Source organism: Taudactylus pleione, unplaced genomic scaffold (assembly GCF_031769625.1).
Source record: "Taudactylus pleione unplaced genomic scaffold, aTauple2 ptg001280l, whole genome shotgun sequence".
Lineage (NCBI taxonomy): Eukaryota > Metazoa > Chordata > Amphibia > Anura > Myobatrachidae > Taudactylus > Taudactylus pleione.
The window spans coordinates 432,654-457,195 of record NW_028285680.1 but is presented as its reverse complement, the minus strand read 5'-3'; the positions used below and the strand labels follow the sequence as shown (position 1 = coordinate 457,195).

Genomic DNA, 24,542 nt, shown 5'->3' with positions numbered 1-24,542 from the left:
CCACATCGCCCAGTCCTGACCTCAGCGCTGGAGGAGGCGACGATACATCCTAGTGTGAGAGATATACATAATGTACACACAGTTACCTGCAGAGCCTCTTGTACTGCACCCTCCCGGCCTTCTCTTCCGGCCCCGGGGTGGCTGTGCCTCGCACCTCCTCCGCTCTGTCTTCCTCTATTTCCATGTTCTCCACCTCTTGGGATTTCTTCTTTAGTTTTCGGGGGAGCAGCTGGGACAGTTCGGTGTCGCACTGCCAGACGCAGAGCGTGGCATCGGAGCTGACGCTGTACAGCTGCACGGCAGGGGATAAGGAATATCTCTATAATGATCTGTATGTACCTCTCTGACCCACAACGCAGACCGAGCCGCGCAGAAAAGCTAAACGATATACCCTGCAACATGTGGCTCATACATACAAGCACGCTACACGGGATACCGGTGCTCTGGCGCAGAATCATGCAGGGTATAACCATACAATGTACGCAATCCGTGCGTTACGGTGGCACAGAAGTAAACCCTCACCCAACGCCCCACTCTCCATGGCAGAGTTACTCACATCCAGACTGTCCTCCTGGAAGAAACAGGACACGATGGCATCTTTGTGACCGCCAAGGGAGTAATAGGTGAGGTTTTGCCAACGCTCAGCGCCAAACACCCACGTAGTCATGTCCTTGCTGCCCACCGCAAAGCACCTGTGCGGGAAAACAACAGAGAAGGAAACAGTGACGCCATCATCTCCCCTCCACGCTCTATCGCCTCGGACCCCTCATAGTCCCCTCCGCTCACTTACTTGGAGTCATCCGTCCAGTCGAGACAAGTGGTCTCATCATAAGGGCCATAGAAGGATTTATCCAAGACGAAGGCATTGAACTCCCGTCTCATCCCCGGAGCGTGGTAGAGTAACGCTACGGAGCCTTTACAGACCACAAACTTCCTGCAGGGACAGAAATCAGGATATGGGAGGCTGAAGGGGACGCTCGGGACCCAAGCCGAGAGCGGACCTCACCTGCCGTCCGGGGAGAAGCTCACACACTGCACCGGTTGGTGGAAGCTGAAGTGGTTCAGGACAGACTTTGTGATGAAGCTGATGAGCAGAGCGGATCCCTCTGTAACGAGACCAGGCGGGTTATATAGAGACGCAGGCAGACGGCACAGAGCAGCCATGTTGGGAAGAGACTCACCTTCATCCACCAGTATTCCCAGAGAGCCATCCGGTGACTGAGCCACAGATGTGATGTTACAGCGAGTTGCCAAGGGAAGAGTCTCCGCATTGTTACTGAGGAGCAGAACCAGAGATTATCCCCCACCATGACCCTAATACGGGCTACCGGAAACATGGTCATCATTAGAAAGTACTCTGTGCGCAGAGCGCGTGCAACAGCAACCAAACAGAGACAGACCTGCCAGAGAGACTACAAGCGACAGCTCAGAAAGTGCAAGGACAGAGACTGTAAGCAAAAGCGTGCAGGGACAGAGCAAGCGTGCGTGAAGACAATAAGGTGGAGCACCCCAATAGAGCGTGCACGCAGGGAGAGAGGATAAGTAGCAGCAGGCTCTCTCAATCTGCATGTACAATCTTTTGAGAGAGCGTAAGAAGCAGCACAACAGGCAGGCAGAGAGAGCGTAAGAAGCAGCACAACAGGCAGACAGAGAGAGCGTAAGAAGCAGCACAACAGGCAGACAGAGAGAGCGTAAGAAGCAGCACAACAGGCAGACAGAGAGAGCGTAAGAAGCAGCACAACAGGCAGACAGAGAGAGCGTAAGAAGCAGCACAACAGGCAGACAGAGAGAGCGTAAGAAGCAGCACAACAGGCAGACAGAGAGAGCGTAAGAAGCAGCACAACAGGCAGGCAGAGAGAGCGTAAGACGCAGCACAACAGGCAGACAGAGAGAGCGTAAGAAGCAGCACAACAGGCAGACAGAGCGAGCGTAAGAAGCAGCACAACAGGCAGACAGAGAGAGCGTAAGAAGCAGCACAACAGGCAGACAGAGAGAGCGTAAGAAGCAGCACAACAGGCAGACAGAGAGAGCGTAAGAAGCAGCACAACAGGCAGACAGAGAGAGCGTAAGAAGCAGCACAACAGGCAGGCAGAGAGAGCGTAAGAAGCAGCACAACAGGCAGACAGAGCGAGCGTAAGAAGCAGCACAACAGGCAGACAGAGAGAGCGTAAGAAGCAGCACAACAGGCAGACAGAGAGAGCGTAAGAAGCAGCACAACAGGCAGACAGAGAGAGCGTAAGAAGCAGCACAACAGGCAGACAGAGAGAGCGTAAGAAGCAGCACAACAGGCAGACAGAGAGAGCGTAAGAAGCAGCACAACAGGCAGACAGAGAGAGCGTAAGAAGCAGCACAACAGGCAGACAGAGAGAGCGTAAGAAGCAGCACAACAGGCAGACAGAGAGAGCGTAAGAAGCAGCACAACAGGCAGGCAGAGAGAGCGTAAGAAGCAGCACAACAGGCAGACAGAGAGAGCGTAAGAAGCAGCACAACAGGCAGACAGAGAGAGCGTAAGAAGCAGCACAACAGGCAGGCAGAAAGAGCGTAAGACGCAGCACAACAGGCAGACAGAGAGCGTAAGAAGCAGCACAACAGGCAGGCAGAGCGAGCGTAAGAAGCAGCACAACAGGCAGACAGAGCGAGCGTAAGAAGCAGCACAACAGGCAGACAGAGCGAGCGTAAGAAGCAGCACAACAGGCAGACAGAGAGAGCGTAAGAAGCAGCACAACAGGCAGACAGAGAGAGCGTAAGAAGCAGCACAACAGGCAGACAGAGAGAGCGTAAGAAGCAGCACAACAGGCAGGCAGAGAGAGCGTAAGAAGCAGCACAACAGGCAGACAGAGAGAGCGTAAGAAGCAGCACAACAGGCAGACAGAGAGAGCGTAAGAAGCAGCACAACAGGCAGGCAGAAAGAGCGTAAGACGCAGCACAACAGGCAGGCAGAGAGAGCGTGAGAAGCAGCACAACAGGCAGGCAGAGAGAGCGTGAGAAGCAGCACAACAGGCAGGCAGAGAGAGCGTGAGAAGCAGCACAACAGGCAGGCAGGGAGAGCGTGAGAAGCAGCACAACAGGCAGGCAGAGAGCGTAAGAAGCAGCACAACAGGCAGACAGAGAGAGCGTAAGAAGCAGCACAACAGGCAGAGAGAGCGTGAGAAGCAGCACAACAGGCAGACAGAGAGAGCGTGAGAAGCAGCACAACAGGCAGACAGAGAGTAAGAGGCAGCACAACAGGCAGACAGAGAGAGAGTAAGAAGCAGCACAACAGGCAGACAGAGCGAGCGTGAGAAGCAGCACAACAGGCAGGCAGAGCGAGCGTAAGAAGCAGCACAACAGGCAGACAGAGAGAGCGTGAGAAGCAGCACAACAGGCAGACAGAGAGAGCGTAAGAAGCAGCACAACAGGCAGACAGAGCGAGCGTAAGAAGCAGCACAACAGGCAGACAGAGCGAGCGTAAGAAGCAGCACAACAGGCAGAGCGAGCGTAAGAAGCAGCACAACAGGCAGAGCGAGCGTAAGAAGCAGCACAACAGGCAGAGCGAGCGTAAGAAGCAGCACAACAGGCAGAGCGAGCGTAAGAAGCAGCACAACAGGCAGAGCGAGCGTAAGAAGCAGCACAACAGGCAGAGAGAGCGTAAGAAGCAGCACAACAGGCAGAGAGAGCGTAAGAAGCAGCACAACAGGCAGAGAGAGCGTAAGAAGCAGCACAACAGGCAGAGAGAGCGTAAGAAGCAGCACAACAGGCAGAGAGAGCGTAAGAAGCAGCACAACAGGCAGAGAGAGCGTAAGAAGCAGCACAACAGGCAGAGAGAGCGTAAGAAGCAGCACAACAGGCAGAGAGAGCGTAAGAAGCAGCACAACAGGCAGAGAGAGCGTAAGAAGCAGCACAACAGGCAGAGCGAGCGTAAGAAGCAGCACAACAGGCAGAGCGAGCGTAAGAAGCAGCACAACAGGCAGAGCGAGCGTAAGAAGCAGCACAACAGGCAGAGCGAGCGTAAGAAGCAGCACAACAGGCAGAGCGAGCGTAAGAAGCAGCACAACAGGCAGAGCGAGCGTAAGAAGCAGCACAACAGGCAGAGCGAGCGTAAGAAGCAGCACAACAGGCAGAGCGAGCGTAAGAAGCAGCACAACAGGCAGAGCGAGCGTAAGAAGCAGCACAACAGGCAGAGCGAGCGTAAGAAGCAGCACAACAGGCAGAGCGAGCGTAAGAAGCAGCACAACAGGCAGAGAGAGCGTAAGAAGCAGCACAACAGGCAGAGCGAGCGTAAGAAGCGGAACAACAGGCAGGGCGAGCGTAAGAAGCGGCACAACCGGCAGGCAGAGAGAGCGTAAGAAGCGGCACAACCGGCAGGCAGAGAGAGCGTAAGAAGCGGCACAACAGGCAGGCAGAGAGAGCGTAAGAAGCGGCACAACAGGCAGGCAGAGAGAGCGTAAGAAGCGGCACAACAGGCAGGCAGAGAGAGCGTAAGAAGCGGCACAACAGGCAGGCAGAGAGAGCGTAAGAAGCGGCACAACAGGCAGGCAGAGAGCGTAAGAAGCGGCACAACAGGCAGGCAGAGAGAGCGTAAGAAGCGGCACAACAGGCAGACAGAGAGAGCGTAAGAAGCAGCACAACAGGCAGACAGAGAAGGCGTAAGAAGCAGCACAACAGGCAGGCAGAGAGAGAGTAAGAAGCAGCACAACAGGCAGGCAGAGAGAGGATCCCTCTGGACCTGGATACATATTTGGGAGGGGGCAGTATGAGCGGTGTATGATGTTGTATTGCAGTTGGTGGGAGCATCTGTTGTGTATTTACTGTAAAATAAGACTATGGGGAATAGTTACTAAAGTGAGTGTTTAGAAATGGAGATGTTGCCCATAGCAACCAATCAGATTCTACTTAACATTTAACTAGCACACTCTAGAAGATAACAGCTGGAATCTGATTAGTTGCTATTGGCAACATCTCCACCTCTAAACCCTCTCACTGTAGTATATATACCCCCTATGCAACCAGTCCTACAATTAGACAGAGGCACTAAACTTCCTGCTATATAATAAATATATTATATATATATATATATATAGCGTTCCCGCTAGGCTGGAAGGCAAAAAGCGCCCTGCCCTAACAGCCTGCGGGAGCCGTCTTCACCCGCAATGTCCCAATATTTATGCACCTGACTGTGTGTGTGTATATATCTATATATATCTCTGTGTAGCCCCAATCCAAGTGCTCAGCCGAGTGCCCGCACCCTACATCTATCTCCTGTAGTAACCACACACCAGGGTGCCACTCACTTCTTCAGGTGGAAGAGGCTCAGCCTGTTTCCTACAGGACTGATGAGCGAATTCCCGTCAGGGGTGAAGGTCAGATTCCCGCGGCGGTAAAAGGTTCCCAGGAGGTTACTGAACTAGAGGAGAGCACAAAACAGACAGAGAAGTGAGAGGGGGGGGGTCTCATCCCTGTACCCCAACAGTCTGCAGGACCATTACACTCTATATTAGGGTGCTGGTACACATTTACACTACGACGGGGTATCAGCATGTACGTACGTGTGTGTATATATACTGCGCGTACACAATATATATCTGCATATATACAGGAGTACACGGTATCACTCCCACTGTACAGAATGTATGACATAAGAGATGGGGGTAAACAATACACACACATACATACACACACAGATATACACACACACACACACACACACATATACACACACTTATAATAAAGCTGTAATGGTTGTGTCTGTACAAGAACTATGGAGTAAAAAAAAAAAATAATAATAATACATTTTTGTGTGTCTGTTCGTTCCGGCATCAGGCAAAAACTACGGGATGAATTTGGATTGTGCTTTCAATACTGTATATCGTAGTCACCTGGAAAGAAGCTGAGGTATGTACTATCGCACTGTGACATCAGGGAGAGGTGCAATAAAGGAAAAATCAGACGCGGGACACTCCTCCGGCATAGAATGACTACATGTATATCAATATTTTTTGGGACAAATATACTTTTAGGGACTGTTTATTAACTATGGAGTCAAAAAAACATTTTTAATGGAATTTGCAGGCTCCTCAGAGCATGAAGTATACATATGTATATAATGAGGAGCTGTATATAGTACAGTACATATAATATGAGGGGTGTATGATGTGTGTGTATATCATACATATATATCTATATGATGTATATATTAATATACATGAGGGCTATATGATGAGAATACATATATAGAGCATGCAGAATACACACACATATTATATATATATATATATATATATTATACACACACACACATATACATACATACACATATATATATATATTATACAGGGCTCGACAAATCCCAGGGGCCAGGTCGCCACGGCTACCAGATTTTGCTGCCTCGCTACTAGGTTTTGCAGTGAGGGAAGAAGCAGATCCTCATCCGCTCCAGCAGAGATTCATGCACATAGTATTGCGGTGTTCATATCATACACAGGAGTGCATGTGCTGAGTGCCACCTGCGGTGACTGCTGTGCCTGTGTCCGTCCCGGCCTACACTGACTCCTCCTGTCCTGCTCTGGTCCCTGCTGTCTGTCTCAGTCTAAACTGATCCTCCTGTACGTCCCCGGCTGTCTACTGTCTCCTATCTCCGGCTGCATAGAGCTCTCCGGTAGTAGGGTGTATGCGTGGCCAGGGATTGCGGAGCGGCTTCAGAGGGATAGCGGTGTGACCACGAGGGGAGGGGGGTTTTGTTGCACTTTCTGGCACCATTGTTTTATGTGAAATGTGGTCCGTTATTACTGGAGGGTGGGGGGTGGAGCAGGGTGTAACCAGTGGGTTAAATAATTAATTTCTATATAGGCATATAAATTGTAACACATACACCCTGTGCTAGGCCCCAAGACATTGAAATTGAGAGGTCCCAACTTGTACCTGTCACTATCAGAGATGTATAATGAGCCATCCATAGCTTATAGGGTGTTATCAGTAGACAGTGAGCCACATTCCAGTGGGATGACCATTGTGAGATGTGTAGAGACGCTAAGCATTATGGGTTATTGGCAGTGATGCCCATTTTCTCTAAACAAAGGGGCTTTGAGAGTTTATCTCCAGACATTAGGATTCGTCATTACTGTATGTCTTTGGTAGTATATGTTAGTGCTTACAGAGCATGTGCAAGAGATAACTATGGTTCATGCTACGTTCTACCAATCAGGGCTTGGTACCCAGTATGTAACTAATATGGGCTTAATATCCGGAAAGACAACACCCATATTATGGTTTATAAATCAAGACATAGACTAAGGCTCTTTGGCTCGTGCATGGACCTGAGACTGCAGTAGGGTGCCTGCAATGTATACTGAACTGCCTGGGCGTTATTGAAACGAGGGCTGCCCAGATGAAGATGAAGTACATCTTATGTTGAAGATGATGAACTAACGGTGTCATCTGAATACCTAGACAAAAGTTGAGTATACTGTATACTTTGTATGTTGTTTGTTTCTTGTAAATGAAGGGTGTTCATTTGTACTCACTAAATTGGTCACGTGTTTACTATTCATCTCGATCAGAACGAAACCCACCGTTATGCACAGGGGAGCTGAGCAGAGCAGTGAGGGGGCCTCCATTTTACTGTATCCATTCAACTGTGACCATTTTGTGGACTAGTATAGTGTGTATAACACACAGAGCTGTGCTCCTCACTCACTCCTGTCATTTTTTTTGGGGGGGGGACAGTGGTCTGGTTCGTACACTTTCATCCTGGCTCCTAGACTTTAGAAAAATTTCTCAAGGTGTGTGTGTGTAAATGGGATGCAGCTTACTTCCTCATAGAAAAAAGATTATACACCATAATCAGCGAAACTAAAAACCAAAAAATATCTATGAGACTGATAGCGCTCCCACTTGATAGATGTATAGTGTGTTGTACCACACAGTATATAACACCTTGGAATCACACATGAGGTATCTCAATAAAAAGGTGTATTTATTACATGAACTTCGAATATAAAAAATGGAATAAAAATAGAATAGAAAACAATTACATATAATGTGCAAAATGAAGCAATAAGAGTCCTCCTGGTAAGTTACCGTTTTGGGTGGGTGGTGTGAGAAGACGATGGAGATAGTCCTGATGAATTAGGCTAATATTTCTTCACACCACCAGATATTAAGCCCAAATCTGAAGTTCTCTGGAGTTCTCCAAAATCCTTTCCCAGGAGGTATGACAAAAGCACATACCTCCTGGGAAAGGATTTTGGAGAACTTCAGATTTGGGCTTAATATCTGGTGGTGTGAAGAAATACTAGCCTAATTCATCAGGACTATCTCCATCGTGTTCTCACACCACCCACCCAAAACGGTAACCTACCAGGAGGACTCTTATTGCTTCATTTTGCACATTATATGTAATTGTTTTTTATTCTATTTTTATTCCATTTTTTATATTCGAAGTTCATGTAATAAATACACCTTTTTATTGAGATACCTCATGTGTGATTCCAAGGTGTTATATACTGTGTGGTACAACACACTATACATCTATCAAGTGGGAGCTCTATCAGTCTCACAGATATTTTTTGGTTTTTATATATGGAGAATGCAAAATATGAGGAGCTGTATATATTGCAGCACATATAATATGAGGGGTATATATAGAGAATGCAGTATATGAGAACCTGTATATAGTACAGCACATAAGACGAGTATACATAGAGCGTGCAGTATTTGAGGAGCTGTATATATTACAGTACATATAATATGAGGGGTATTTAAAGAGCATGCAGTATATGAGTATATTAGGAGCTGTATATATTACAGTACATATGAGGGGTAGATAGTGTGCAGTATATGAGGAGCTGTATATAATACAGTACATATAACATGAGGGGTATATATAGAGTGCAGTATATGAGGAGCTGTATATATATTACAGTACATATAACATGAGGGGTATATATAGAGAGTGCAGTATATGAGGAGCTGTATATATTATAGCAGATATAATATGAGGGGCATACATGGAGCATACACTATTGTATATAGTATCGTACATATAATATGAGGGGTATATACGGATCATACACTATTTTATATAGTACAGTACATATAGTATGAGGGGTATATAAGGAGCATACACTATTGTATATAGTACAGTACATATAGTATGAGGGGTATATAAGGAGCATACACTATTGTATACAGTACAGTACATATAATATGAGTATAAACGGATCATACACTATTGTATATAGTACAGTACATATAATATGAGGGGTATATACGGAGCATACACTATTGTATACAGTAGATATAATATGAGGGGTATATAAGGAGCATACACTATTGTATACAGTACAGTACATATAATATGAGGAGTATAAACGGAGCATACACTATTGTATATAGCACAGTACATATAATATGAGGAGTAGATACGGAGCATACACTATTGTATATAGCACAGTACATATAATATGAGGAGTAGATACGGAGCATACACTATTGTATATAGTACAGTACATATAATATGAGGGCTATATACGGAGCATACACTATTGTATATAGTACAGTACATATAATATGAGAGGTATACATGTAGCATACACTATTGTATATAGTACAGTACATATAATATGAGAGGTATACATGGAGCATACACTATTGTATATAGTACAGTACATATAATATGAGGAGTATATACGGAGCATACACTATTGTATATAGTACAGTACATATAATATGAGGAGTATATACGGAGCATACACTATAGTATATAGTACTGTACATATAATATGAGGGGTATATACGGAGCATACACTATAGTATATGGTACTGTAGATATAATATGAGGGGTATATACGGAGCATACACTATAGTATATAGTACTGTAGATATAATATGAGGGGTATATACGGAGCATACACCATTGTATATAGTACATTACATATAATATGAGGAGTATATAAGGATCATACACTATTGTATATAGTACAGTACATATAATATGAGGAGTATATACGGAGCATACACTATTGTATATAGTACAATACATATAATATGAGGAGTATATACGGAGCATACACTATTGTATATAGAACAGTACATATAATATGAGGAGTATATACGGAGCATACACTATTGTATATAGTACAGTACATATAGTATGAGGGGTATATACGGAGCATACACTATTGTATACAGTACATATAGTATGAGGAGTATATACGGAGCATACACTATTGTATATAGCACAGTACATATAATATGAGGAGTATATACGGAGCATACACTATTGTATATAGCACAGTACATATAATATGAGGAGTATATACGGAGCATACACTATTGTATATAGCACAGTACATATAATATGAGGAGTATATACGGAGCATACACTATTGTATATAGCACAGTACATATAATATGAGGAGTATATACGGAGCATACACTATTGTATATAGCACAGTACATATAATATGAGGAGTATATACGGAGCATACACTATTGTATATAGCACAGTACATATAATATGAGGAGTATATACGGAGCATACACTATTGTATATAGCACAGTACATATATTATGAGGAGTATATACGGAGCATACACTATTGTATATAGCACAGTACATATAATATGAGGGGTATATACGGAGAATACACTATTGTATATAGTACAGTACATATAATATGAGGGGTATATACAGAGCATACACTATTGTATATAGTACAGTACATATAATATGAGGGGTATATACGGAGCATACACTATTGTATATAGTACAGTACATGGAACTTCATTGTATATAGTACAGTACATGGATACTTCCACACATTATTATACCCTCTGTATGTAATAATATGAGGAGGTATATATGGAGCATACACTATTGTATATAGTACTGTACATATATGAGGAGGTATATATGGAGCATACACTATTGTATATAGTACAGTACATATAATATGAGGAGTATATACAGAGCATACACTATTGTATATAGTACTGTACATATATGAGGAGGTATATATGGAGCATACACTATTGTATATAGTACAGTACATATAATATGAGGAGTATATACGGAGCATACACTATTGTATATAGTACAGTACATATAATATGAGGAGTATATACGGAGCATACACTATTGGATATAGTACAGTACATATAATATGAGGAGTATATACGGAGCATACACTATTGTATATAGTATGAGGGGTATATACGGAGCATACACTATTGTATATAGTATGAGGGGTATATACGGAGCATACACTATTGTATATAGTATGAGGGGTATATACGGAGCATACACTATTGTATATAGTACAGTACATATATGAGGAGGTATATATGGAGCATACACTATTGTATATAGTACTGTACATATATGAGGAGGTATATACGGAGCATACACTATTGTATATAGTATGAGGGGTATATACGGAGCATACACTATTGTATATAGTACAGTACATATAATATGAGGAGTATATACGGAGCATACACTATTGTATATAGTACAGTACATATAGTATGAGGGGTATATACGGAGCATACACTATTGTATATAGCACAGTACATATAATATGAGGGGTATATACGGAGCATACACTATTGTATATAGTACAGTACATATAATATGAGGAGGTATATACGGAGCATACACTATTGTATATAGCACAGTACATATAATATGAGGGGTATATACGGAGCATACACTATTGTATATAGCACAGTACATATAATATGAGGAGTATATACGGAGCATACACTATTGTATATAGCACAGTACATATAATATGAGGGGTATATACGGAGCATACACTATTGTATATAGCACAGTACATATAATATGAGGGGTATATACGGAGCATACACTATTGTATATAGCACAGTACATATAATATGAGGAGTATATACGGAGCATACACTATTGTATATAGCACAGTACATATAATATGAGGGGTATATACGGAGCATACACTATTGTATATAGCACAGTACATATAATATGAGGGGTATATACGGAGCATACACTATTGTATATAGCACAGTACATATAATATGAGGGGTATATACGGAGCATACACTATTGTATATAGCACAGTACATATAATATGAGAGTAGATACGGAGCATACACTATTGTATATAGCACAGTACATATAATATGAGGAGTATATACGGAGCATACACTATTGTATATAGCACAGTACATATAATATGAGGAGTATATACGGAGCATACACTATTGTATATAGCACAGTACATATAATATGAGGAGTATATACGGAGCATACACTATTGTATATAGCACAGTACATATAATATGAGGGGTATATACGGAGCATACACTATTGTATATAGTACAGTACATATAATATGTGGAGTATATACGGAGCATACACTATTGTATATAGCACAGTACATATAATATGAGGGGTATATACGGAGCATACACTATTGTATATAGCACAGTACATATAATATGAGGGGTATATACGGAGCATACACTATTGTATATAGCACAGTACATATAATATGAGGGGTATATACGGAGCATACACTATTGTATATAGTACAGTACATATAATATGAGGGGTATATACAGAGCATACACTATTGTATATAGTACAGTACATATAATATGAGGGGTATATACGGAGCATACACTATTGTATATAGTACAGTACATGGAACTTCATTGTATATAGTACAGTACATGGATACTTCCACACTCATTATTATACCCTCTGTATGTAATAATATGAGGAGGTATATATGGAGCATACACTATTGTATATAGTACTGTACATATATGAGGAGGTATATATGGAGCATACACTATTGTATATAGTACAGTACATATAATATGAGGAGTATATAAAGAGCATACACTATTGTATATAGTACTGTACATATATGAGGAGGTATATATGGAGCATACACTATTGTATATAGTACAGTACATATAATATGAGGAGTATATACGGAGCATACACTATTGTATATAGTACAGTACATATAATATGAGGAGTATATACGGAGCATACACTATTGTATATAGTACAGTACATATAATATGAGGAGTATATACGGAGCATACACTATTGTATATAGTATGAGGGGTATATACGGAGCATACACTATTGTATATAGTATGAGGGGTATATACGGAGCATACACTATTGTATATAGTATGAGGGGTATATACGGAGCATACACTATTGTATATAGTACAGTACATATATGAGGAGGTATATATGGAGCATACACTATTGTATATAGTACAGTACATATAATATGAGTATATACGGAGCATACACTATTGTATATAGTACAGTACATATAATATGAGTATATACGGAGCATACACTATTGTATATAGCACAGTACATATAATATGAGGGGTATATACGGAGCATACACTATTGTATATAGCACAGTACATATAATATGAGGAGTATATACGGAGCATACACTATTGTATATAGCACAGTACATATAATATGAGGGGTATATACGGAGCATACACTATTGTATATAGCACAGTACATATAATATGAGGGGTATATACGGAGCATACACTATTGTATATAGCACAGTACATATAATATGAGGAGTATATACGGAGCATACACTATTGTATATAGCACAGTACATATAATATGAGGGGTATATACGGAGCATACACTTGTATATAGCACAGTACATATAATATGAGGGGTATATACGGAGCATACACTATTGAATATAGCACAGTACATATAATATGAGGGGTATATATACGGAGCATACACTATTGAATATAGCACAGTACATATAATATGAGGAGTATATACGGAGCATACACTATTGTATATAGCACAGTACATATAATATGAGGGGTATATACGGAGCATACACTATTGTATATAGCACAGTACATATAATATGAGGGGTATATACGGAGCATACACTATTGTATATAGCACAGTACATATAATATGAGGGTATATACGGAGCATACAACTATTGTATATAGCACAGTACATATAATATGAGGAGTATATACGGAGCATACACTATTGTATATAGCACAGTACATATAATATGAGGGTATATACGGAGCATACACTATTGTATATAGCACAGTACATATAATATGAGGGTATATACGGAGCATACACTATTGTATATAGCACAGTACATATAATATGAGGAGTATATACGGAGCATACACTATTGTATATAGCACAGTACATATAATATGAGGAGTATATACGGAGCATACACTATTGTATATAGCACAGTACATATAATATGAGGGGTATATACGGAGCATACACTATTGTATATAGCACAGTACATATAATATGAGGGGTATATACGGAGCATACACTATTGTATATAGCACAGTACATATAATATGAGGGGTATATACGGAGCATACACTATTGTATATAGCACAGTACATATAATATGAGGGGTATATACGGAGCATACACTATTGTATATAGCACAGTACATATAATATGAGGAGTATATACGGAGCATACACTATTGTATATAGCACAGTACATATAATATGAGGGGTATATACGGAGCATACACTATTGTATATAGCACAGTACATATAATATGAGGGGTATATACGGAGCATACACTATTGTATATAGCACAGTACATATAATATGAGGGGTATATACGGAGCATACACTATTGTATATAGCACAAGTACATATAATATGAGGAGGTATATACGGAGCATACACTATTGTATATAGCACAGTACATATAATATGAGGAGTATATACGGAGCATACACTATTGTATATAGCACAGTACATATAATATGAGGGGTATATACGGAGCATACACTATTGTATATAGCACAGTACATATAATATGAGGGGTATATACGGAGCATACACTATTGTATATAGCACAGTACATATAATATGAGGGGTATATACGGAGCATACACTATTGTATATAGCACAGTACATATAATATGAGGGGTATATACGGAGCATACACTATTGTATATAGCACAGTACATATAATATGAGGGGTATATACGGAGCATACACTATTGTATATAGCACAGTACATATAATATGAGGGGTATATACGGAGCATACACTATTGTATATAGCACAGTACATATAATATGAGGGGTATATACGGAGCATACACTATTGTATATAGCACAGTAATATAATATGAGGGGTATATACGGAGCATACACTATTGTATATAGCACAGTATATATAATATGAGGGTATATACGGAGCATACACTATTGTATATAGCACAGTACATATAATATGAGGGGTATATACGGAGCATACACTATTGTATATAGCACAGTACATATAATGAGGGGTATATACGGAGCATACACTATTGATATATAGCACAGTACATATAATATGAGGGGTATATACGGAGCATACACTATTGTATATAGCACAGTACATATAATATGAGGGGTATATACGGAGCATACACTATTGTATATAGCACAGTACATATAATATGAGGAGTATATACGGAGCATACACTATTGTATATAGCACAGTACATATAATATGAGGGGTATATACGGAGCATACACTATTGTATATAGCACAGTACATATAATATGAGGGTATATACGGAGCATACACTATTGTATATAGCACAGTACATATAATATGAGGAGGGGTATATACGGAGCATACACTATTGTATATAGCACAGTACATATAATATGAGGGGTATATACGGAGCATACACTATTGTATATAGCACAGTACATATAATATGAGGAGTAGATACGGAGCATACACTATTGTATATAGCACAGTACATATAATATGAGGGGTATATACGGAGCATACACTATTGTATATAGTACAGTACATATAATATGAGGAGTATATACGGAGCATACACTATTGTATATAGCACAGTACATATAATATGAGGAGTATATACGGAGCATACACTATTGTATATAGCACAGTACATATAATATGAGGAGTATATACGGAGCATACACTATTGTATATAGTACAGTACATATAATATGAGGGGTATATACGGAGCATACACTATTGTATATAGCACAGTACATATAATATGAGGGGTATATACGGAGCATACACTATTGTATATAGCACAGTACATATAATATGAGGGGTATATACGGAGCATACACTATTGTATATAGCACAGTACATATAATATGAGGGGTATATACGGAGCATACACTATTGTATATAGCACAGTACATATAATATGAGGGGTATATACGGAGCATACACTATTGTATATAGCACAGTACATATAATATGAGGGGTATATACGGAGCATACACTATTGTATATAGCACAGTACATATAATATGAGGAGGTATATAAGGAGCATACACTATTGTATATAGCACAGTACATATAATATGAGGAGTATATACGGAGCATACACTATTGTATATAGCACAGTACATATAATATGAGGGGTATATACGGAGCATACACTATTGTATATAGCACAGTACATATAATATGAGGGGTATATACGGAGCATACACTATTGTATATAGCACAGTACATATAATATGAGGGGTATATACGGAGCATACACTATTGTATATAGCACAGTACATATAATATGAGGAGTATATACGGAGCATACACTATTGTATATAGTACAGTACATATAATATGAGGAGTATATACGGAGCATACACTATTGTATATAGCACAGTACATATAATATGAGGGGTATATACGGAGCATACACTATTGTATATAGCACAGTACATATAATATGAGGAGGTATATACGGAGCATACACTATTGTATATAGTACAGTACATATAATATGAGGGGTATATACGGAGCATACACTATTGTATATAGTACAGTACATATAATATGAGGGGTATATACGGAGCATACACTATTGTATATAGTACAGTACATATAATATGAGGGGTATATACGGAGCATACACTATTGTATATAGTACAGTACATATAATATGAGGGGTATATACGGAGCATACACTATTGTATATAGTACAGTACATATAATATGAGGGGTATATACGGAGCATACACTATTGTATATAGTACAGTACATATAATATGAGGGGTATATACGGAGCATACACTATTGTATATAGTACAGTACATATAATATGAGGGGTATATACGGAGCATACACTATAATACTGTAGATATAAAACAATCACCTTGTAGGAATATTTCATGTCTCCGGCTCCGGGCAGCACAAACACATGTACCCAGCATGTATACTACCACTACCACTTCCGCTTCCGCTTCCGCATCTTAAACGTCATTTCCGCCGCATCGTATTAACCATCGTCAGGGCTCCGGAAACATGGCGGCCGGTGACACATTGTAATCACACATTAGAACTCCACAGTCTTTAATAACACCCTCTCTCCCCCTCCTCTCATCATTATTATAGCCTCTGTCTGTAATAATACTTCCCCCCTAATTATTATACCATCAATATGTAATAATACTCCCCCCTCATTATTATACCCTCTGTATTTAATAATACTTCCCACCTCATTATTATACCGTCTGTATGTAATAATACTCCTCTCATCATTATTATAGCCTCTGTATGTAATAATACTCCTATCCTCATTATTATACCCTCAGTATGTAATAATACTTCCCACCTCATTATTATATCCTCAGTCTGTAATAATACTTCCCACCTCATTATTATATCCTCTGTCTGTAATAATACTTCCCACCTCATTATTATACCCTCTGTATGTAATACTACTTCCCCCCTCATTATTATACCCTCTGTATGAAATAATACTTCCCACCTCATTATTATACCCTCTGTATGTAATAATACTCCTCTCATCATTATTATAGCCTCTATCTAATAATATTCCCCCCCTCATTATTATACCCTCTCATACTTGCCAACTTTCCCTCATTGTCAGGGAGACTCCCTGAAATAGCAGCAATCTCCCTGTCTCCCTGAAGAGTCTAGCAATCTCCCCCATTATGAAGCTGTTATATTAAAAAACAGATAAATACATTCAAATGGGATCATTAGTGTCATTTCCTTGCATTGGTTATTATAAGGCACAATGATCCCTATGAGATTCTGAAAAGTATCAGTGTGTTTTCATCAACAGATCTTACTAACTGCTTTTGGGCTGGTTACATGTGGATATAAGTCAGGTTAAGGACACTCCTCTCAGATTTATCAGTACACGCCCATCACATGTATGACACTCCCCTCAGATTTATCAGTACACGCCCATCACATGTATGACACTCCCCTCAGATTTATCAGTACACGCCCATCACATGTATGACACTCCCCTCAGATTTATCAGTACACGCCCATCACATGTATGACACTCCCCTCAGATTTATCAGTACACGCCCATCACATGTATAACACGCCTCTCAGATTTATCAGTACACGCCCACTGTAACACGCGCTCATAGGTGCTGCTTTCACAATCTCCCTGAAATGCTTTTTCAAAAGTAGGCAAATATGACCCTCTGTATGTAATAATACTTCCCCCCTCATTATTATACCCTCTGTATGTAATAATACTTCCACACTCATTATTATACCCTCTGTATGTAATAATACATCCCCCCTCATTATTATATCACCTATCTGTAATAATAATTCCCCCTTCATTATTATACCCTCTGTATGTAATAATACTCCTCTCATCATTTTTATAGCCTCTATCTGTAATAATACCCCCCTCATTAATATACCCTCTGTCTGTAGTTATAATTCCCCCTTCATTATTATACCCACTATCTGTAATAATACTCCTCTCATCTTTATTATACCCTCTATTTACAATAATTCTCCTCTCATAACTATTACTCCATCTGTCTGTAGTAATACTTCCCCCCTCATTATTATACCCTCTGTATGTAATAATACTTCCCCCCTCATTATTATTCCCTCTGTATGTAATAATACTCCTCTCATCATTATTATAGCCTCTGTCTGTAATAATACTCCCCCCTCATTATTATACCATCTGTCTATAGTAATAATTCCCCCCTCATTATTCCCCCCCTTATGAAATAATACTCCTCTAATCATTATTATACCCTCTGTGTAATATTACTTCTCCGCTCATTATTATACCCTCTGTAATATTACTCCTCCCCTCATTATTATACACTCTAACTATAATAATACTACACCCCTCATTATTATGCCCTCTAACTGTAATAATACTCCCCCCGTATTTATTCCCTCTGTATGTAATAATACTCCCCCCCTATTATTATACCCTTTGTCTGTACTAGTAGTAATATTTCCACCCCTCATTATTATACCCTCTATCTGTAATAATACTTCTCCCATCAATATTATACCCTCTATCTGTAATAATACTTCCCCCCTCATTATTTTACCCTCTGTCTGTAATAATACTTTCCTCCTCATTATTATACCCTCTGTAATAATATTCCTCCCTCATTATTGACCCTCTGTAACAATACTCCTCCCCTCATTATTATACCCCCTAACTGTAATAATACTACTCCACTCATTATTATACCATCTATCTGTAATAATATGTCCCCCCTCATTATTATAACCTCTGTCTGTAATAATACTTCCCCCCTCATTATTATACCCTCTATCTGTAATAATACTCCTCCCTTCATTATTATACACACTAACTGTAATAATACTTCCCACCTCATTATTATGCCCTCTATCTGTAATAATACTCCTCTCCATTATTATACCCTCTGTCTGTAAAAATACTTCCCCGCATATTATTATACCCGCTGTAATAATATTCCTCCCCTCATTATTATACCCTCTAGATGTAATAATACTACCCCCTCATTATTATATCCTCTGTCTGTAATAATACTTCCCCCCTCATTATTATACCATCTATCTGTAATAATACTCCTCCCTTCATTGTTATACCCTTTGTAATAATACTTCCCCCCCTCATTATTATACCCCCTATCTGTACTAATACTCCTCATCATTATTATACCCTCTGTAATATTACTTCCCTCCTCATTATTATAACCTCTATCTGTAATAATACTCCTCCCTTCATTATTATACACACTAACTGTAATAATACTTCCCACCTCATTATTATGCCCTCTATCTGTAATAATACTCCTCATCATTATTATACCCTCTGTCTGTAAGAATAATTCCCGAATATTATACCCTCTGTAACAATACTCCTCCCCTCATTATTATACCCCCTAACTGTAATAATACTACTCCACTCATTATTATACCATGTATCTGTAATATTACTTCCCCCCTCATTATTATGCCCTCTATCTGTAATAATACTCCTCTCATCATTATTATACCCTCTGTCTGTAAAAATACTTCCCCGCATATTATTATACCCGCTGTAATAATATTCCTCCCCACATTATTATACCCTCTAGATGTAATAATACTACCCCCCTCATTATTATATCCTCTGTCTGTAATAATACTTCTCCCCTCGTTATTGTACCCTCTAACTGTATTAATTCTCCTCCACTTATTATTATATCCTTTATCTGTAATAATACTCCCCCCCTTCATTATACATTCTATCTGTAATAATACTCCTTCCTTCATTGTTATACTCTAATTGTAATAATACTTTCCCCATCATTATTAAACCCTCTATCTGTAATAATACTCCCTCCTCATTATTATACCCTTTATCTGTAATAATACTCCTCTCCTCATTATTATACCCTCTGTCTGTAATAACACTTCCCCCCTCATTATTATACCCTCTATCTGTAATAATACTCATCACTTTATTATTATATCCTCTGTCTGTAATAATACTCCACCCTCATTATTATATCCTCTATCTGTAATAATACTTCTCTCACCATTATTATACCCTCTATCTGTAATAATACTCCTCTTATCATTATTATACCCTCTGTCTGTAATAATACTTCCCCCCTAATTATTATTCCCACTATCTTTAATGATACTCCCCCCTCATTATTATACCCTCTATCTGTAATAATACTCTTCTCATCATTATTATACTCTCTATCTGTGATAATACTTCCCCCTCATTATTATACTCTCTATCTGTAATAATAATATTCCTCTTATCATTATTAACCCTCTGTCTGTAATAATACTTCCCCCCTATTTATTATATCCTGTACCTATAATAATACTCCTCCCCTCATTATTATACACTATATCTTTTATAATACTCCCCTACCTTAATATTATACTCTCTTTCTGTAATAATACCCCTCTCGTCATTAATATACTCTCTGTCTGTAATAATAGACCTCCCCTCATTATTGTACTCTCTATCTGTAATAATACTCCCCCCTCATTTTTATACCCTATATCTGTAATAAAACTCCCCCCCTATTATTGTATCCTCTATCTGTAATAATACTCCTCCCCTTATTATTATACCCTCTATCTGTAATAACAATTCCCCCTTCATTATTATACCCTTTATCTGTAATAATACTCCTCCCCTCATTATTATACCGTCTATATGTAATAATATTCCTCCCCTCATTATCATACTGTCTATATGTAATAATACTCCTCTCATCATTTTTATACCCTCTGTGTAATATTACTCCTCTCCTCATTATTATACCCTCTAACTATAATAATACTACACCCCTCATTATTATACCCTCTATCTGTAATAATACTCACCCGTCATTATTATACCCTCTGTATGTAATAATACTCTCCCCCTATTATTATACCCTCTGTCTTTACTAGTAGTAATATTTCCCCCCTCATTATTATACTATCGATACCCCTTAATCTATACACCCTAAATGTCACTGTTTAGCGATGCAAGGTGTATAAGAAATAATTGCTTTCCAGACTTATATTGTGGTTCCAAAGCTCAAAAGTTCTTATTGCAATAAAAGAAAGTTACACGCTCTGATCTAGCACAATTAGCGCAAAAGACAATTAAATACAAAAGGTACAAGCTGATACATACGCGTGCGCACTGGTCCCAGTAAACAGTCGTCTCTCCAGAAACCTGTGGTCACCCAAGAAGAATGGCTGTATACTATAACCAGTGAGCAGGCTGTATACCTTACAGAACAAAGAAACCAGTTAACAGATTTCCATTGGGTCTTGCTCCTGGACATTCTGGTACGATGCAGGTCATTGGACAGTTCATATAGCATCACTAGGGGTATGTCCCAGTTCCTCAGACGTTGGTTTGTGTGGTTTTCCCGCCGTAGAACTGGTTTAAACTAGTCAAAAGACACTACATACAGCTATACATTCTAACCACTAATTTCATATAGTTCATAACTTGCAGACGTATGATGCGATTTCCTTGGGGATAGAACCGAAAATCTGCAAATAAACAGTGATTTAGAATGGTACCAAACATGATATGTCTACTAGCTTATGTACCTTAAATCTCGTATACATTACATTCACAACATAAGTATTCGCTAATAAAACCTCTAATATTAAGCTTAATGCTTGGGAACCTTTTTATAAGTGATTTCATGTGTGGAGTGAAAATATTGTGTAAAGACGCTAGTATGCATGGTGCATCTATGTGTTTTGTGCTTTGATAAACAGCGCAACTGTGCGCTGTGCGTCTTGTATATTTTGTATGTTTTATTTCATGTGCGTATAGGTTATGGTAGGACTTTCAACAATATGCAGTAGCAACGTAGACGCACAACGCTAATAATCGCATATAGCATCGCACACAATGGTTTCATGCTGATGACGCAAGATGGCGTCATCAGGGGCGACACAAATTGGCGTCGCCAGATATTAATTTAAGATTTGGTCTTAGCCAATCATCCGGCTTTGACAGTCCACCCTTTGATAGCAACCAAAATGCTATCACACTCTGATCTTAACCTTTTGTAGTCATGCATAATAATGTATTATTCAAGGTTATAAACAGTGCAACACAAGTAGGTCACTGAACCGTTAATAATGCATTTCAAGATGGTAGAACAACCCTTATACGCCATCTGCGGATCTATAGGGATCATTGGTGGGATGTGGGATCTCATCGAACCGATAAAGGAAGTTTGGGGACTTGAGACTACATTATCTAGGATGTTTGAAAATAACTTTAACAATACATTCATGCATGATCACACGGTTCCATATTCCATCATCTGATGGTACACTCTAATTCAGGGTTGTAATGCAGTTCTTCCTTGACCTTGGTATCCATACTATCATTGCTTACCACCATCATAATCTCATTCTCCCGGGTTACCTTAGCAGTACATTTTCCACACTTCATCACAGTAGGAACACATCTGACATATAAGCCAATTACTAAGATGACAACCAATATGAGCATTAGGAGTTTACCTACACTAGCAACCATTTCCTGGACCCACTCTCCTGGAATGGAGAACCATTTTACAGGGTTCAACCACGAGAACCACTCTTCTACCTTTTCCTCTACCTCAGTCAATGAGGCATTATGGTTCTTTCGAAATTTCCCATTTCAGCGGCAGAATCTCATCCATCTTCCGGTCTATCACCTCTTTGGGATCACTAGTATTATTTGTTATGTAAGTGCAACACTTGATACCAATTTGGGTGGCCAGAGTCACACAGTATCCACCAGTAACAGCTGTTAAATAATTTAACACTAGTCTATGTTGCACAAGTTCTTTCTTATAGGCCTGTAGCCCCTTACCAGTGTATCTGAACATGTCATCATACAACTCGTGATATTAACTATTAATTTAGCCAGATCTTGGATGTATCTAAAATGTAAAGTACCCCGAGCGATCCTGGTGGGTTCTAATGCTACCAAAATTTGGAAGCCATTTGTTTCGCTAATCAACTGTGTGGCTGTATGTACATCACCAGGTATCATGTCTCTTTTGTCTCTGTGTTCATACTGTGTGTGAAGATATGGTGATGGGGTGTTTTTATGGATACCAAGCATTTCACCATGTGTAAGGGTCATAACCTCTGGGAGTACCCTTTCCAGATAACATAAACCTTCAGAACTCGGAGTGAGCCACTTGTATGCTTTCCTTCCACATATAAAATACACATCGTCTGAGAGTACATAAGGGATAGAATGCATCATTACCATTAAACACATTTCTCTGACAACGGATCCTATCCCAGGTTCTCCGATTTGGCTAATACATGTCTCTGGTTGTACAATATCTGCACAGTACCCTACTGGTACTCTGCCAACCATCTCCTTGATGGGACTACGAGTATACCTATACCGGAAATATCTCCCACTGTAAGTAATGTTATGTACAAGTTTATCATCTAGTGGTCCATTATCAGCTCTGTGTGAGAAGGTCATTGTCTGATTGTTCCCGGTCACTTCCCAACTTCCTGGTTTATTGGAATTGGTGAAGTTTAAACATAAGAGAGTTCTATCTACTTGGTACGGGTGGAGCTTAAAATTTGGCGGTTTGGACTTAACGAATTTCCCTTCCAGCGTTTTCACCTTCTGTAATCCAAGAACCTCAGAGACATTTAACGGGAGTGGTACTAAACCTACATTATGTTGTCCCTGAGCCACATGAGTGCAAACCCAACACTCAGTCTGGTTT

The 24,542-nt window shown here is 39.7% G+C and overlaps 1 protein-coding gene across 1 annotated transcript in view; it reads right to left on the bottom strand.

The window, feature by feature from the left end:
* The window catches only part of LOC148443400 (periodic tryptophan protein 2 homolog), a 40,637-nt gene extending 23,362 nt beyond the window's left edge, over window positions 1–17,275 (bottom strand). The window contains exons 1-7 of the mRNA XM_088462879.1: window positions 17,192–17,275; window positions 5,271–5,383; window positions 1,182–1,276; window positions 1,007–1,106; window positions 791–934; window positions 557–692; window positions 87–292 (exon numbers count right to left, since the gene is read on the bottom strand). Of these exons, the coding sequence (XP_088319005.1) occupies window positions 87–292; window positions 557–692; window positions 791–934; window positions 1,007–1,106; window positions 1,182–1,276; window positions 5,271–5,383; window positions 17,192–17,209 (812 nt within the window). The 5' untranslated portion in view covers window positions 17,210–17,275. The remainder of the gene's footprint in view (window positions 1–86; window positions 293–556; window positions 693–790; window positions 935–1,006; window positions 1,107–1,181; window positions 1,277–5,270; window positions 5,384–17,191) is intronic.
* Window positions 17,276–24,542: the final 7,267 nt, after the last annotated feature.